The sequence below is a fragment of the Syngnathoides biaculeatus genome, chromosome 10 (assembly GCF_019802595.1).
Source record: "Syngnathoides biaculeatus isolate LvHL_M chromosome 10, ASM1980259v1, whole genome shotgun sequence".
Classification (NCBI taxonomy): Eukaryota; Metazoa; Chordata; class Actinopteri; order Syngnathiformes; family Syngnathidae; genus Syngnathoides; species Syngnathoides biaculeatus.
This window is the reverse complement of record NC_084649.1, coordinates 13,984,991-13,999,945: the sequence shown is the minus strand read 5'-3', so window position 1 is coordinate 13,999,945 and position 14,955 is coordinate 13,984,991. Positions and strand designations below refer to the sequence as shown.

The following is a 14,955-nucleotide window of genomic DNA, read 5'->3' as shown; positions in this document are numbered from 1 at the left end:
CGGTTTGGGAGGCGATTCGCTTTCAAAATGTATTTCGTTACAGTTACCTATGAAAATGTAGTCCATAACACAGTCCAAGTACCACAATACTACAGAAATGTAATTTGATTACGTACTCTTGAAATTGTAATCTTGAAAAATAATCCCAATATTTATTATTATTTTTTTTATTATTACCTAATAGAATAGTTAGAGGTACTTTTTTTGATATCCTGATTACATAATTGGAACAGTGATTAAGTTGATAAAGTATTGGCCTCACAGTTCTGAGGATCCGGGTTCAACCACCCCGGTTCCGATAGGAGCAAAAAATATCCAGGAGGAAACTCCCCCCCCATCACCAACCCCCATCGACAGACATTTTCAGTGTTTTTCCAAATTGGTCATTCTCATCCCTGTTGAGCTGGTTATCCTCATGAGGGTCACGGGACTGCTGAAGCCAATCCCAGCTGTCATTGGGGAGAAGGTGGGGTACACCCTGAACTGGCTGCCAACCAATCGCAGGGCACTTGGAGCCAGACAACAATCCCACCTAAAGGCAATTCAGAGTCTCTAATGAATGCATTTTTGGGACGTGGGAGGAGACTGGAAAGCCCTGAGAAAACGCACGCAGGCACGAGAGTATGTGGAAACTCCACACAGCCAGACCAGGATTTGAACCCTGGTCCTCAGAACTGTGAGGTCAATGCTCTAACCATTACCGTAATTAATTTTGGTAATTATGGCTGATTCTACATTGAAACAAAAAGACGAAAATAAAAAATACAAAATATATACGAGTCTCTTGTCTTTCATCTAGTACAGAATTTGTTACAAGGAATAGGTGTGAGTAGCCTTGGCCTCTCCTATTGTTTCTCGACACTTTTTTGTGTTGAAAGCTATTTTGGCATTTTACAAATAATTTGATTTGTAGAGATCTGGTTTTGTTTCCTACAAGCTTCCATATCAAAATAAATAAAATGAATGTCTATATTGTACAACTGCCTTTGAATTTTGTCTAAGTTTCCACAACAAATTATAGTTTGTCAAGGCTAGGAAATTACAGCAATCAGCGTGCCTTATTTATTATGGGGGACTATCACTCAATGAAGAATAAGTATAAGAAAAAAAGAAGTTTATCCCCATGTGCTTCTCAAGAAATATCTACTGGCACATTTAGCACTTGCAGAAAGACCACTTTTCTCCTCCAGTGGTGTGCTTGAGCACTACATGAGGTCTTTTCAGTGTGTGCCTGTTTAGGTCAAGTTGTGTTGACGTATATTTAAAAGAAACAATGTTTAAAAATTACACCAAGCCAAATTTAGCTGTCACTCGTACATATCCACCACACTAAAGGGTGTTTTGTGACTTCTAAAACACTAGAGAACACAATAATTCAACATAAAAATAGTTGAGTGAAGCCGAAAGGACTTCAATAGTACTTTAATTTGAAGACTTTCATACAAAGCAGTTCACGCGAACCGAATACTCCCCCCCCCCCCAATCTTCCCTGGCCCCTGAAATCAAGAGGTTCAATACAGGGCAATGAATGTTACCAAAATATACATAACTTTCCGGTCTCCTCTTAGGGAGGAGGAAGGTGGTCTCATTATGTACTCCTATTGTATGACACTGACTTGCATACAAGATTGGACTCAGTCAGGTTGAAGCAGCCAACTAGCATTTGAGCTAACACACAACATAATGGAAGAAAAAAAAAATCTTAAAAAATACACTATATTGCCCAAAGTATTTGGTCACTCATCCAAATAATTGCAATCAGATGTATTATATCCACATAAAGTGATGGAGAGAGGTCAGCAGATGCTGAGGCGCATAGTGTCAAGAGGTCACAAATATCCTGCTGAGTCAATCACTACAGATCTCCAAACTTCATGTGGCCTTCAGATTAGCACAAGAACCGTGCACAGAGCTTCATGGAATGACAGGTTTTCCATGGCTGAGCAGCTGCATCCAAGCCACACAACTACAATGTGAACAGTCAGACGCAGTGGGATAAAACGCAAGGATAGTAGACGCCAAAACAGGAGAGTTTTGTTTGCTGGATTGACAAATGCTTTGCCATCAGGCAATTTGAATTCATCAGTTGTTAGAAGAGTACTTGTCTAACTACATTGTGGAAGTGTAAAATTTGGTGGAGGGGCAGTAACGGTATTGGGTTGTCTTTCAGTAGCTAGCTCCTTACTTCCAGTGAAAGGAAATAAATGCTTCATCTTAATCAAGATACTTTGGACAATTCAATGATTCCAACGCTGTAGGACCAGCCTGGATTTTGCCCTTTCCACGATCAAAACAAATGTGAACCAGTACAAAAAGAAAGGTCCATTAAGACATGGATGACTGACTCGAGGGCGGATGGACTTGAATGCCCAGCAGAGTCCTGACCTCAACCCAATAGAACACCTTTGGGATAAATTAGAGCAGAGACTGAGATCTAGGCCTTCTCGTGCAACATCAGTGTGTGACCAATACCAATGTCATAATAAACTTTATGGATTAGGAATGGGATGTCACTTAAATTCACGAGACAACGTAGATGAGTGAATACTTTTGGCAATACAGTGTATATATTGGCAGAGCCATAATTATTCACAAGTCCACAAATTCAGCCCTTTAAAGTAGATTTTTTTTTTTAAGACTCCACAATAGTAAAATTGAGGCTACTGGCTGCTACTCCTCCTTGCTAAAGACCTTTCCACTTCTTGAAAAGACTTCTTCAGTTCTAAATCTTAGGTCGCCTACATTCCTTAGGGGCATTCATGTTTTTTTTTGCTGCCAACTGTGCCTGGTAAATGAAGTGTACCTTTTGTCACACTAATATAGGAACGCTACACCTGAGATTTAGAACTTAAATTTGAAACACTCTCTTCAAGAGTCAAGTTGCTTTTGATTCAACTTTTACAGATTACCATGACAAGTCATGGTGATGGACAATCTACGTTTTTCTTCATTGTATCTCTCCTTGCTTTCAGTTACTAAATTAATGGAATTTAACGAACATTATTGAAAAAAAAAAAAAAAAAAAACACTGAATAGATATTCAGTTTGTCATATTCACCACCCCAAAGGGAAGATGGCGCTTTTCTAAAAATCCTAAAGTGCCACAGCATGTGCAATGTACACTTGGGTTTAGTGACAGTTTCATCCCTTGTATCACATTAAACAGTCAAAGGTAAATGACCGGAACAAGCGCGGAGGTTGCACACAGCTGGTGACCTCTCCAAATAGCAAGAGAAGTGACCACAATGGAAAATAGGCAGCATGTTATAAATATTCATGAAAATGTTCCCATTGTCCATATCCTGATTTTTTTTTTTTTTTTTTTTTTTTTTGCAGCCATCTGGGAAAAGAGGGAAAACACATAACTCATTCAACTAGAGTTGACAGTGATTCTGTCGTACCACATAAATCTTTAAAGACGTAGTGCAGACTCTGGACAAGATTCAGGAAGGTGTAAACGTGAGGTCACGTCACCTTCTGGCTTTAATAGCAATAAATGAATCACTTGTCAATTGGGGGCTGCGCTTCAGAGTCTCCCCATCTCGCTGATCCCCACGGGTGTGCGTCTTCACAATGGCGGCACCGAGCGTGTTGGATGCCCTCACAAATCTATGTCATCAGAGTCCGAGTTGCTGGAAGACTGGGATTCCTCTTGGCCATCGCCCCACACAAACCTGTAGTTGTTTTCCAATTCCTGCTGTCGCTTTTGCTCTTTGTGAACTTCCTCAGTGCCTCCAGTCTTGTAAACCAAAAGAACAAAGTGTTATTGCTTTATCATGATCAGTGAGCATAAAACTATGAATGTTTCGGCCAGAGCCTAACATTTGTGCAAGAGCTAATGGTGGGTCGAAAGATACACAAGCACAGCTACATCCATTCAGGGTTGAGAGAGAGAAAGAGAGAGAGCGAGAGAGAGAGAGAGAGGGAGAGAGAGAGAGACAGAGAGAGAGACACACACACAGAAAGACAGAGAAACAGAGACAGAAAGACAGAGAGAGTAACAGACAGACAGCCAGAAACAGAGAGAGAGAGAGAGAGAGAGAGAGCGACAGAGTGATAGAGAGAGGGAGAGAGAGCAAAAGACAGAGCCACACAGTGGGGGGGAGCGAGAGAGAGAGAGACAGACACAGAGAGGGAGGCAGCGAGAGAGAGACAGACAGAGAAAGACAGAAAGAGACAGAGACAGTGAGAGAAAGACGAGACACACAGTGAGAGAGAGAGAGAGAGAGTAAGAGAGAGCAAGAGATGGAGGGTTGGGGGGGGAATCAAATCCTATAGAAGATTTTACCAGCAGGTTTATGAGGAGTTCTCGGAATGACTTAGTGTCTTCTTCGGTCAACCACTGATCACCTGCCTCGTCTGCATTCTTTCGTGTCAAGATCTTCACCTCAATTTTACCTGGAGAAGAAACCAAGAGGGGCGTGGGGTGCTTTGTTGTTGTTGTTTGTTTAAGTACTCCCGCAACAAAATGAAGGCCATGCAAAGCAAAACGTATGTAAAATGAAGGACGGATGACAGTCAGAGCACACACATGGATAACTTTCATTTCAAGCTAATATGGAGAAGGCTTCTTGGGTTTAAGTAAACTATTGCGACAACTTTTAGGTCTTAGTCTGATCCCCCAATTCACCAACTATCTTCCCTATATATGATTTAAAGAGGGGAAAAAGGATAGAAACATTTCTGAGTCCTCTTACTACTTATCTTTTAGGATGGCTAAAGTAAGTTAAAGCAGCACAATGATTAGACAGAAGAGTGGGGAAAAAAGCCATAAAGTTTTGCTTGACACTCCCCAGTCATACCTTCAGCCTTCAGTCCTGCTTTCTCTAGCTGTTCTTTAACCACGTCCTTTATGTGCTGCCACTGCGGATCTCCTTTGCCCAACTCCTGTATTTTCAACTCCCCATCGTAGTTGCTGCCTGTTTTATACTTAGTTATTTTGATCTTAATATGGTCATCAGCTTCTTGGTCTAGGGTGACGAGACAAAAGAGGGACAAAAAAGACTGACTGTCAGACAAGAATCCTCACGTAGACAAGAGATCACGAGAGGACAGTCGAAAGCAGTGTTGACGTATATTGATGATCGGAAAATGTTCACTTAAACCCTGTTCAATATTGAAGCAAACCCTCATGTGCGGTCAAGTATGTTCTTTCAAGCCAGAGACTCTGCGATTGTGGCATGAGACAGTTCAACAGCCAATCGGGAAGCGACCTGAGGCCCGCGCTATTGCCGGACACAGAGGAGCAAAACTTCTCCCTCAAGTCAGTCATCGCAGTAAAAAGAACAGGAGTCCCATCAACAATCTACAAATGCAATTCCAATGAAGTTGGGATGTTGTGTTAAACATAAATGAAGACAGAATACAATGATTTGCAAACCATCTTCAAGCTATATTTGATTGAATATGCTACAAAGATATTTAATGTTCAAACTAATTATTGTTTTTATCAAATACCGTAGTCATTAAATTAGAAATTTGTGAACACATGCAATACATTCCAAAAATACTGGGACAGGTAGCAAATGTGACTTAAGTTGAGGAATGCTCACCAAACACCTTTTTGGAACATCCTACAGGTGAACAAGTGAGTGGGAAACAGGTAGGTGGGCGGTGCATGCGCGCATTGCCGTAAACAGGAGCCAGGAAGTGTTGTGTGCTAAAAGCCAATAAAGCGAGTATAACAGCGAGTCAATGCTCCGTGTTATTACTAATCCCGCCATTGAGCAAACAAAACTAAAATAACAAAATGTACAATGTTCAAGCCTATGCGTTTGAGCCAGAATACACACAGGCCGAACTTGACGTGTTGGAGAAGGGGCGTGATGCTTACGACGAACAATAATCCCCTTGTATGGACCGCGGAGATTTGTTTGATGCTTTTCTGAGGACTTGGGTTTAGATGTTGAAAATATACAGCAGGGGTGGCCAGACTTTTTAACCCCAAGATCTACTTTTCAAGCAACCAGCCTCTTGCGATCAACCGGCGGCGGGGGGTGGGGAGGTGTTGCACGCACGCAATGCTGTAAATAGGAGATGGAAGTGTTGTGTGTTAAGAGCCAACAAAGCGAGTATAACAGCGAGTCGATGTTCCGTGTTATTACTACTCCTGCCATTGAGCAAACAATACTAGAATAAGATATGTACAATGTTCAAGCCTATGCGTTTGAGCCAGAATACACACTGGCCGAACTTGACATGTTGGAAAGGGGGTGTGATGCTTACAGAGGAGCGCAACAATCACAGAACATGGACCTTGGAGATGTGCCAGACAGGCCAGTTTCGAAAAACTGGTGTTCGCCTTCTTTGTTACTAATGCCAATTGTGGCAGAACCCCAGTGTTGTCGTGTGTTTGAAAAGGTCGAACAAAAAAATGGACCATATCAAAATGAACTTGGATCACGATCAACATATCTGCATAACATAGTTACTAGATAATAGATTGAAAAAATGTTCTTTATCTTAATTTTTTTTAGATTAATGTCCAAAATATATGTATATATAATAATAATAAGAAGAAGAAGAATAATACTTCACATTGGAGGGTTTACTACACATATTAATTTTAGGGAGAGTCTTCCTTTAAGGACAGTGTTCCTCAACATATAATTGCAAGGAATTTGGGAATTTCATCAGCTAAGGTTCATAATATCAACAAAAGGTTCAGAGAATCCAGAGAAATCACTGCATGTAAGCGGCAAGGCCGAAAACCAACATTAAATGCCTGTGGCCTTTGATCCCTCAGGTGGCACTGCATAAAATAACATCATTGTGTAAAGGATATCACCACATGGGCTCAAGAACACTTAAGAAAACCAAGGCCAGTAAATACAGTTTGGCGCTATACCCGCAAGTGCAACATAAAGCTCTACTATGCAAAACAAATTCCATTTATCAACAACACCCCAGAAATGCTGCCAGCTTCTCTGGGCTAATCTACGATAGACTGATGCAAAGTGAAAAAGTGTTCTGTGGTCTGAAAAGTCCACATTCCAAATGGTTTTTGGAAATTGTGGATATTGTGTCCTCCGGGCCAAAGAGGAAAAAACCCATCCGGACTGTTATGTTCGCAAGATTAAAAAAAAAAAAAAAAAAACAATCAGCTTCTGTGATGGCATGGGTAAGTTACAAAACCGTGAAGGCACCATTAATGCTGAAAGGTACAGAAAGGTTTTGGAGAAACGCATGCTGCCATACAGGCAACATTTTCCCCATGGAACCCCTGCTATTTCAGCAAAACATTACCAAATCGCATTTTGCATGCGTTGCAACAGAACGGCGTCGTAGTAAAAAAATTGGTCTTTCTGCAATCCAGATCTGTCTTCCGTTGAAAATGGGTGGCACACTCTGAAGCATAAACTACAACAACGGAGACCCAAGAGCTCAAGCTGTACATCAAACAAGAATGGGAAAGAATTCCACTGACAAAGCTTCAACGATTACTGTACTCAGCTCCTAAACGTCTATTGGCTGTTAAACGAAAAAGTGATGTAACATACTGGTAAACATGACTCTGTACAAGATTTTTTGGGAATGTGTTGTAGCCATAAAATTCTAAGTTATTATTTGATGAACACAAAGTTCATCAGTTTAAACAAATATCCTGTCTTAGTAATTTTGAATTAAATATAGGTTGAACATTATTTGCAAATGATTGTACAGTAATCTCTCTCTACTTCGCGGGTCACCTCACGCAGATTCAGTGGATTTTTTTTTTGCCCTCACCACCCCTGAAAAAAAGCCAGATCGGCTTACATTAGGTACTATATTTACGTGAGGTGGACTGATACAAGGCATGTCCGCAGTGCAACATGTGGAACAATAAAGATAAAAAATAAATAAATGATTGCTGGCGTGAGATTGACCAATGAGAGTACGAGTGGCAACTGAGCTTTGTGGCCCAGTAAAAACTTCCTCCGCGGCGCCCGAGAGGTGGTAAGGACGCGGGCACTCCTTTTTGGGACACATTGGGAGGAATCAACCGCTTTGTGTAGCAAATGGAGCGGGCACTGCGGGGACCTACGAGGATGTCCTCCAGGGCTCCGGACAGGGCACTTTTCAGTTTGTTTGACCCTGCTTTGTTTTTCTCACACTCGAGGACAAGGCTTTTTGACCAGAAAAGGCTGATTCGAATAATTTCATAAAATATACAGCCTCAGAAATGTGCCTCTGTATGGTGCTGCTCATCAATCGTGGCGAAAGAGTTTCTTCAATGGCGGGTGCACGTTTTTAACATGGATGAAAAAGACCTTTTTTTTTTTTTTTTTGAAGAGGAGAGCAATGCGTGGTTCTTCAAAGACCGTGTTCACGATCATTATGTTGCAATGCTTCAGGTGAGTGAACTTAAAGCCTCGAACGAGCCTCCCCTTCACCGTGGGTGCATGTGTGCGGACGTCTCCCCTGTGTTTCCGACCAGTTAGGTGACACTTGTAGGAAAGATTAACAAGGGTTTTATAATTAAAGATTTAAGTAAATATTTGTACTGTTGTAATCTTAGTCAAAAATATGTAAACTATAAATACTGTTTAAATATTTTAAACATTCTGGTTTCCAGATACACATACATGAAAATTCCCAGGTTGTGTGTGGAGGGTGGGCAGTGGTTGACGAGGAGTGGGGGGCGGTCCTACTTTGCGGTTTTTCCACACTTCGCAGGGGGTTCTGGTCCCCATTAACCGTGAAAAATGAGGGCTTACTGGATTCTCTTTTTTTCGTTTAGCACAATGTCACAACTTCATTGGAATTTTTTTTTTTAATTCTACTATTTTATACATTTTTTAGTATTCTGGCTGTCCTGTGGCACCATGCCGGAATCCCACAGATCAGTCCTGGTACTGTGGCAGAAATCAGCTTTAGCGGAAATGGTTTACAAATGTCATTTAATGTCAGCTGCTGATCACAAGAAGGCGGTGCAGAAAGCACTGAATATTCCCTTTGCACATGCATAATTCGAATACGCATACCCAAAAAGTCACCAGCCCTCCCTGGGTGACCCCTGAACGGGTATAAGTTTTGGTGTCACACGGTTACATTCCTCTTTTCTTCTTGCGTGACTTTTCGCATTTTACTGGATACAGCAACTGGAGAAAAATAGGAATTGGCTATCAGACAATTTCTTTGTGGGTCGTAGTCTTGTGACTGTTAAGTCAGAGCAGCGACGCGTCGCCCTCCAAAGGATGAGACGATGCTGTGATTTGTGTTGAGAATTTATTTGTTTGACCTGGTAAACGACTCTCTAACCGGTCCTAATTAAACTAAGGTAAGTTTGTTGACAGTTTGTTCTTCACAATGGAATATTTACTGCTCTGTCACACATGGGGCAAAACTATTGATTGTCCGATTTAGCCTGGTGTTGGCATCCGGGTACTCAGTTCTGCTTCGTATTTTGTTCGTTTCACCTCTTTTTTTTTTGCCAAGAAAGGCGGCATTTGCACCCCCTATCCCCTATGGCATTATAATTTCTCAAAGCGAGGGGGTTCCAGGTCTGCTGGATTTATTAACTTTGAATGGTGGCCTTTGCTGTTGACTGTAGCATTCATGCCCCCACTCCCAGCATTGGTCATTGCGGCTTCCCATTGGGAGTCAATTGCGGTATATAGTAACCACACGTGCTGCAATGTAACTGTTTGCCGTGACATCACTGTTGTGTCCAGGCTTTTTGAGTGACTGGTTTTGTTCGTAATGCCTTCACTAGTGTGATCATACATATGAACACGAGGGGACCAGTGCGGTGAAGCAGTCATGCCTACATGGCATGAGGAGGTTGTAGTTCCCATAGCAGGCAATGGATGGACATTGAAAAGTCAAAACTTGCTTGTTTTTAAACCAATTTTTATGAGGGTTGCTTCTGTGTCAACACTAATGAATATCACTGTGATTACTTTTTGGGGATTCATACTGAAAGTGCGTATGCATGAAGACAATATTCACTGGTTTCAGCAAAGTCCTCTGGCGGTCCTTTGTTATTCATAAAGTCGCAGTCACATGCGTAACCTTCGATAGCGTGCGTGCAGTGTTTTGTTGTCGTTTAGAGTGTACTATATAATGTCCCTGGACATTTGTTCTCTCTTTGCATAAAGTATTCTAAAATGTATTCATATTTTTAGGGTTATTTTAAAAAAACATAACCTTTGCATTACAAATTTTGGAAGTCTATTGATGTTTTGTTTATATTCCAAAACAGAAAAAAAAAATTACAAAGCAAACACTTGCCATTTTTTTCCTTGTCATGCCATCCATCCATCCATATTCTTTGCCACTTATCCTCACGAGGGTTACAGGGAGTGCTGGAGCCTATCCCAGCTGTCAAAGGGCAGGAAGTGGGGTACACCCTGAACTGGTTGCCAGCCAATCGCAGGGCACATCGAGACAGACAACAGTTGCACTCACAATCACACCAAGGGGCAATTTAGAGTGTCCAATGTTGCATGTTTTTGGGATGTGGGAGGAAACTGGAGTGCCCGGAGAAAACCCACGCAAGCACGGGGAGAACATGCAAACCCCACACAGGGAGGGCTGGAATTGAACCCAGGTCCTAAGAACTGTGAGGCCAGCGCTTACCAGCTGAGTCACCGTGCCCGCTCCCTCGTCATGCCAATTCTCAAAATAAATAAATAAATAAATAAATGTGTGTGTAACGCAGTTAATATTTTTATGTAGCTTCATTCATCCTCTTCATTAAATCCATGTGTGTGCCAATTATGGGAATGAAATTAAAATCACATTTGAGATGCACATGAGTGGAAGGTGACAAAGATGGAGACAGGGACAAAGAGTGACATGAGGATAGGCTCGTCAGGTTACCGGGCTGCTTTGGAGCCAAGCTGGGGCTTCCCCTGGTCGGGTCGTTGGGTCTTTGAGCTCGTCCTTTTTCCTGGTCAGGGCCCAGCTCATCTTTCTCCTCCAAATGGTCAAGAAGCTTGTCAAGGGTTGTCTCCAGTGCCTGGGTAGCCTGCGTGCGATCAAACTCCCCCTTCAACCCCTCTGTGTCCAATTCTTGTTGTGCCTAAACAACCCCCCCCAAAAAAAAAGGTTAAGTAAGTCCTCTTGGTGTGACCGGCGCTTAATTAACTTAACAGTGGAATTGGACCTTTTCAAGGTCACACAATTTGACAATTGAGTTTGAGTCACTAACGGCCTGACTCACAGCTGGTCACCAGCATGTCCAAATAGCCTTATGCTCACCTGTTAGCTTAGGCTTCAGGAGCCTTGGTGGAAGTGGGACAAATAATTAGTCAGTCAGCCGCCAATTGTGCAAGTTCTCCCACTTAAAAGCCCTGTAATTTTTATCATACACATAACCTCACCTGTGAGAGACAAAATGAGGTAAAAAAATACAATCCACAATTGATGGCTGACTTAATACATTTTGCCCCCCGCCCCATAAAAGGCCCATCCCTTGTTTGCAAACAACTATGCAAGACAAGCAAAGCAGTAGAGCAAAGAGACTTTAAGTAGTTGAGAGGATTTAGAAGAGGCATGGACTCATCAACGTTTCTGCTCGAGCAATGCGTTTAGTACTGCTTTTTGTGTTTAGATTGAACATTCCGAAAAAATAAAACTGATACATATACTGCTACAGTAACACCATTACAAGACATGATACCAATGTAGCAGTTATGGTTAACACTGACTTGTTTACAGATACCACTGTACTACAGCTTACTTCTGAAAGAACTACAGAGGCACGAAGATTAAACGGACCTAGATATAATGGATGTGGGATAAACTGGGACTGAACAATGTGTTCAAAACTAGTTTCCATTTGTCACTTGAACTGCCGTTGACAAAGTCTTTTAGTTCCACAATTGGTCATGGTTGTTTATTGGTGCTGTGGCGCAAGACAGACAATAGGACTAACATATTTCTGGGTCACAGATAAAGACCAGAATAGATCAATTAGAAAAAATGTGCCTGTGTGATAGTCATGTTTAATAAGGGGGATTGACGTGGCGGCCATATCATGATGGTTATTTTGTGCATAAAACTCTCGGGGGGAGCTCAAGCAGGAGGATACAAAATGCAAGTCTCTGGAGTCTGGAACATGCTATTTCTGGTACAGTAAAACTTTTTTGTCAAGCAGTTCATTGTTGGCAACAAATTTGGAACAAGGAAACACACCGATTCCTCACGACTCGCCTATGATGAGCACTGTTTGTCAACAGTTTCTGGTGTTTTTGTTTTCAGTTTAATTTTGACTCACCTCATCTATGATGTTGTCAAACTCTTTTTGCATTGTTTCCTTGATCTTAGCAGTCTTATCAGCCGGCACAGAGACATCTGCCATCTCATCCTCAAAATCCTTAAGTAACTGTTCGTCATCATTCTCTTGGTCATCTTTGCTGCGCTTCTCCGATCCCCTGTTCCCCACTTGCTCCTTTGCTTGTTTTTGTGCTTTCTACATAGGAACAAATGCAGTGCAATGAAATATATATGATTCACAAAGACGGAAGCTGTGTTGATGTGTAAGAAAGCACTGACCTTTTTATTACTCTCCTTGAGATGCTGGACAAATTTCATCAGGTCTGATGGGTCCGTGATGATTTTAAAGTTGAAATTTTCACCTGAAGCATTAAAAAAAATAATTAGACTTTTCCAACCAATGTAGATTTTCAAGATGTTCAATCCAATAAACGTCTGCAAGATTGTGCCAGTAGTGAAACGTAAGATGTACCTTCATTTCCATCATCAAGGACTTCATTGTCTGTGATTGCGTTGAAGTCATCATCAACTTCCTGCTGAGAGAACATCAGGTCAAATGAGTTGAGGCAAGTTACACTCTTTAGTGGTGTATTAACATTCATTCACCATTTTCAATCGGGCAAGTTCTGAGTGGGACAAGGGTACACCCTGGAATAGGCAAAAGCCTATCGCAGGGCAAACATTCACACTCACATTCAGACCTGAAGACAATTTAAGAGTCTTTAATGAAGTTAACATGTTTTTGGAATGTTGGAGGAATCTTGAAAACCCATGCATTCAAACTCTACGCATGAAAGCCAAAGCCGAGAATAGAATCCAGGGGCTTTATGTACAAAAAGGTGCCTCTCAAGGTCTAATTGTTGTATTGGCTATGCCCACTAGCTCTGATCGATTTGCAGTCACTGTGATTTGACGGGCGCATGCGCCCGCGCAAATCTGCACAGTCAAGCATGACAAAAAAAACCTGCAAAAAGTTTATTACGAGTAGAAATACAAAGATATTGAAAGACGTCGCTAATTTTGTGTAGTCTTGACCAATGTTCCCTCTAAGCTACGCTACTGTGCAATTGCGCACACACTCAGCACACATCAAAACCGATCCAACGCAGTGAATCACAGCCTAACGTCTTTTTTTTTTTTTTAAACACGGAAGCACTCTGTCTCTAACAACGAGCTGCTGCTCAGCCTACTTCTATTTCCTAATTTACCTGACACTGCCCCCTTCCGCTCTTAAATGGTTACACTCAATTACAAACATAACACACACCCGCAACTTTATATCTGCAGGCATGACGGGTGGACAACACCCGTAACTTTATATGTGTGGGCATGACTGACCACACCTGTACATTTTTAAAATGTGAATGACAGGATTTGCCCTCAACTCTCAGCACCAAAATAGGTTGCTTTCCTCCCATAAACATTTCTGGTTTTCCTGTTCACCTAACAGCAAATGAAGTTTTCACAGGTGAAAGCGAAATCCAAAAACAAGCATCATCTAATTTATATGCAATCAATCTAAAAGGCAACACCTGACCAACTAGAAAGACCAGTCAGTCACATTTTCCAATACTTTTGCTCACTTGAAATGTCATTGGCTACAAACAAAAGGTGCTCTGTCTAGAGCACCATCATGAAATAAAAGCCGGAATTCTGAATTTTTGTCTCATACTCATCTTTTGATCCGAAACCCAAATGTCTGCAGTAAACATCAAAAACAAAAGGAATTGACCTAGCCATTGCACTATTTTTGGAGGGGAGTGTAGGTTTATTATATAAATAATGGGATTTTGTACAAGAAAATGTGTACCTCACTCTTCTCATGAGAAGGACTTGTTTTTGAACTTTCTGGTTTTGTTATTCTCTCCCAAAACTGGGAATCTTCTGGGTCTTCTGATTCGGGATCCTCAGACATGTCAGCAGTAACTGCTAAAAAAAAAAAACAAACAAAAAAAAACAACATTATCAGAAAAGAAACAAATTAAAAGGTATTTAAAACAAATACTTAATTGGTAATTTGATCTTGGATGGATCATGGCACCTTCTTGGTCTGACTTGTCCCGAGCATCGCTGAGATCTGGTAATGTTTCTTCTGTCGTTCCAGCTACCGATGACTCCGTTTCCTCATTACTGGCCAACATCTCGTCAAGACTCCTCAGCTCCGCAGAGATTTGCTCCACTTTACGTTTTGTGTCAGCTGAGAGAAGCAAAGGAACAGAGGCCTCTCAAACCGAATACAAATAATTTCAGAATATACCACAACGCTACCCATGAATAAAACAGCTATTTATTTATCAAAGTCACTTCAACTGGGAATGAAAAAAAAGATGATAAATTCTCTATTCAGGAAGGGAATTTGGAGGGACAGATGGTGGTAGACTTTGCAAAAAAGGATGGAAATGGCTGTGCTGAACACTTTCTTCCAGAAGAGGCAGAAACATAGGGTGACCTACAAGAGCGAAGGTGGATTAGATTTTGCGCAGACGATGTAATCTGAAGGAAATTACAGACTATAAAATTGTGGTAGGAGACAGTGTGGCTAGACAGCATAGAACAGTGGTGTCTAAGATGACTCTGGTGGTGGGGAAGAAGATTAAGAAGACAAAGGCACAGAACCATGTGGTGAAAGCTGAGAAGAAAGTGTTGTACGGATTTTTGTGATGAGGTGAGATGGGCTCTCGGTGGAGAGGAGCTTCCAGAAGATTGGACTATTATAGTGAAAGTGGTCAGAGAGACATTCAGTAGAGTACCTTC

General features: G+C 41.5%; 2 protein-coding genes across 8 annotated transcripts in view; one reads left to right on the top strand and one right to left on the bottom strand.

The window, feature by feature from the left end:
- Nucleotides 1-1,971: 1,971 nt before the first annotated feature.
- os9 (OS9 endoplasmic reticulum lectin) overlaps nucleotides 1,972-14,955 on the bottom strand; it is a 20,535-nt gene continuing 7,551 nt past the window's right edge. For 4 of the 7 annotated variants that reach the window (XM_061831884.1, XM_061831885.1, XM_061831886.1 and 1 more), the window contains exons 7-15: nucleotides 14,243-14,398; nucleotides 14,012-14,130; nucleotides 12,674-12,737; nucleotides 12,481-12,563; nucleotides 12,203-12,397; nucleotides 10,804-11,005; nucleotides 4,803-4,970; nucleotides 4,289-4,398; nucleotides 1,972-3,739 (exon numbers count right to left, since the gene is read on the bottom strand). In XM_061831884.1, the coding sequence (XP_061687868.1) occupies nucleotides 3,602-3,739; nucleotides 4,289-4,398; nucleotides 4,803-4,970; nucleotides 10,804-11,005; nucleotides 12,203-12,397; nucleotides 12,481-12,563; nucleotides 12,674-12,737; nucleotides 14,012-14,130; nucleotides 14,243-14,398 (1,235 nt within the window). In that variant the 3' untranslated portion in view covers nucleotides 1,972-3,601. The remainder of the gene's footprint in view (nucleotides 3,740-4,288; nucleotides 4,399-4,802; nucleotides 4,971-10,803; nucleotides 11,006-12,202; nucleotides 12,398-12,480; nucleotides 12,564-12,673; nucleotides 12,738-14,011; nucleotides 14,131-14,242; nucleotides 14,399-14,955) is intronic. The other 3 variants (XM_061831881.1, XM_061831883.1, XM_061831882.1) reach the window with 3 other exon arrangements.
- The window catches only part of b4galnt1b (beta-1,4-N-acetyl-galactosaminyl transferase 1b), a 26,161-nt gene continuing 19,152 nt past the window's right edge, over nucleotides 7,947-14,955 (top strand). The window contains exon 1 of the mRNA XM_061831893.1: nucleotides 7,947-8,333. The gene's annotated coding sequence lies outside the window, so the exon portion shown is untranslated. The remainder of the gene's footprint in view (nucleotides 8,334-14,955) is intronic.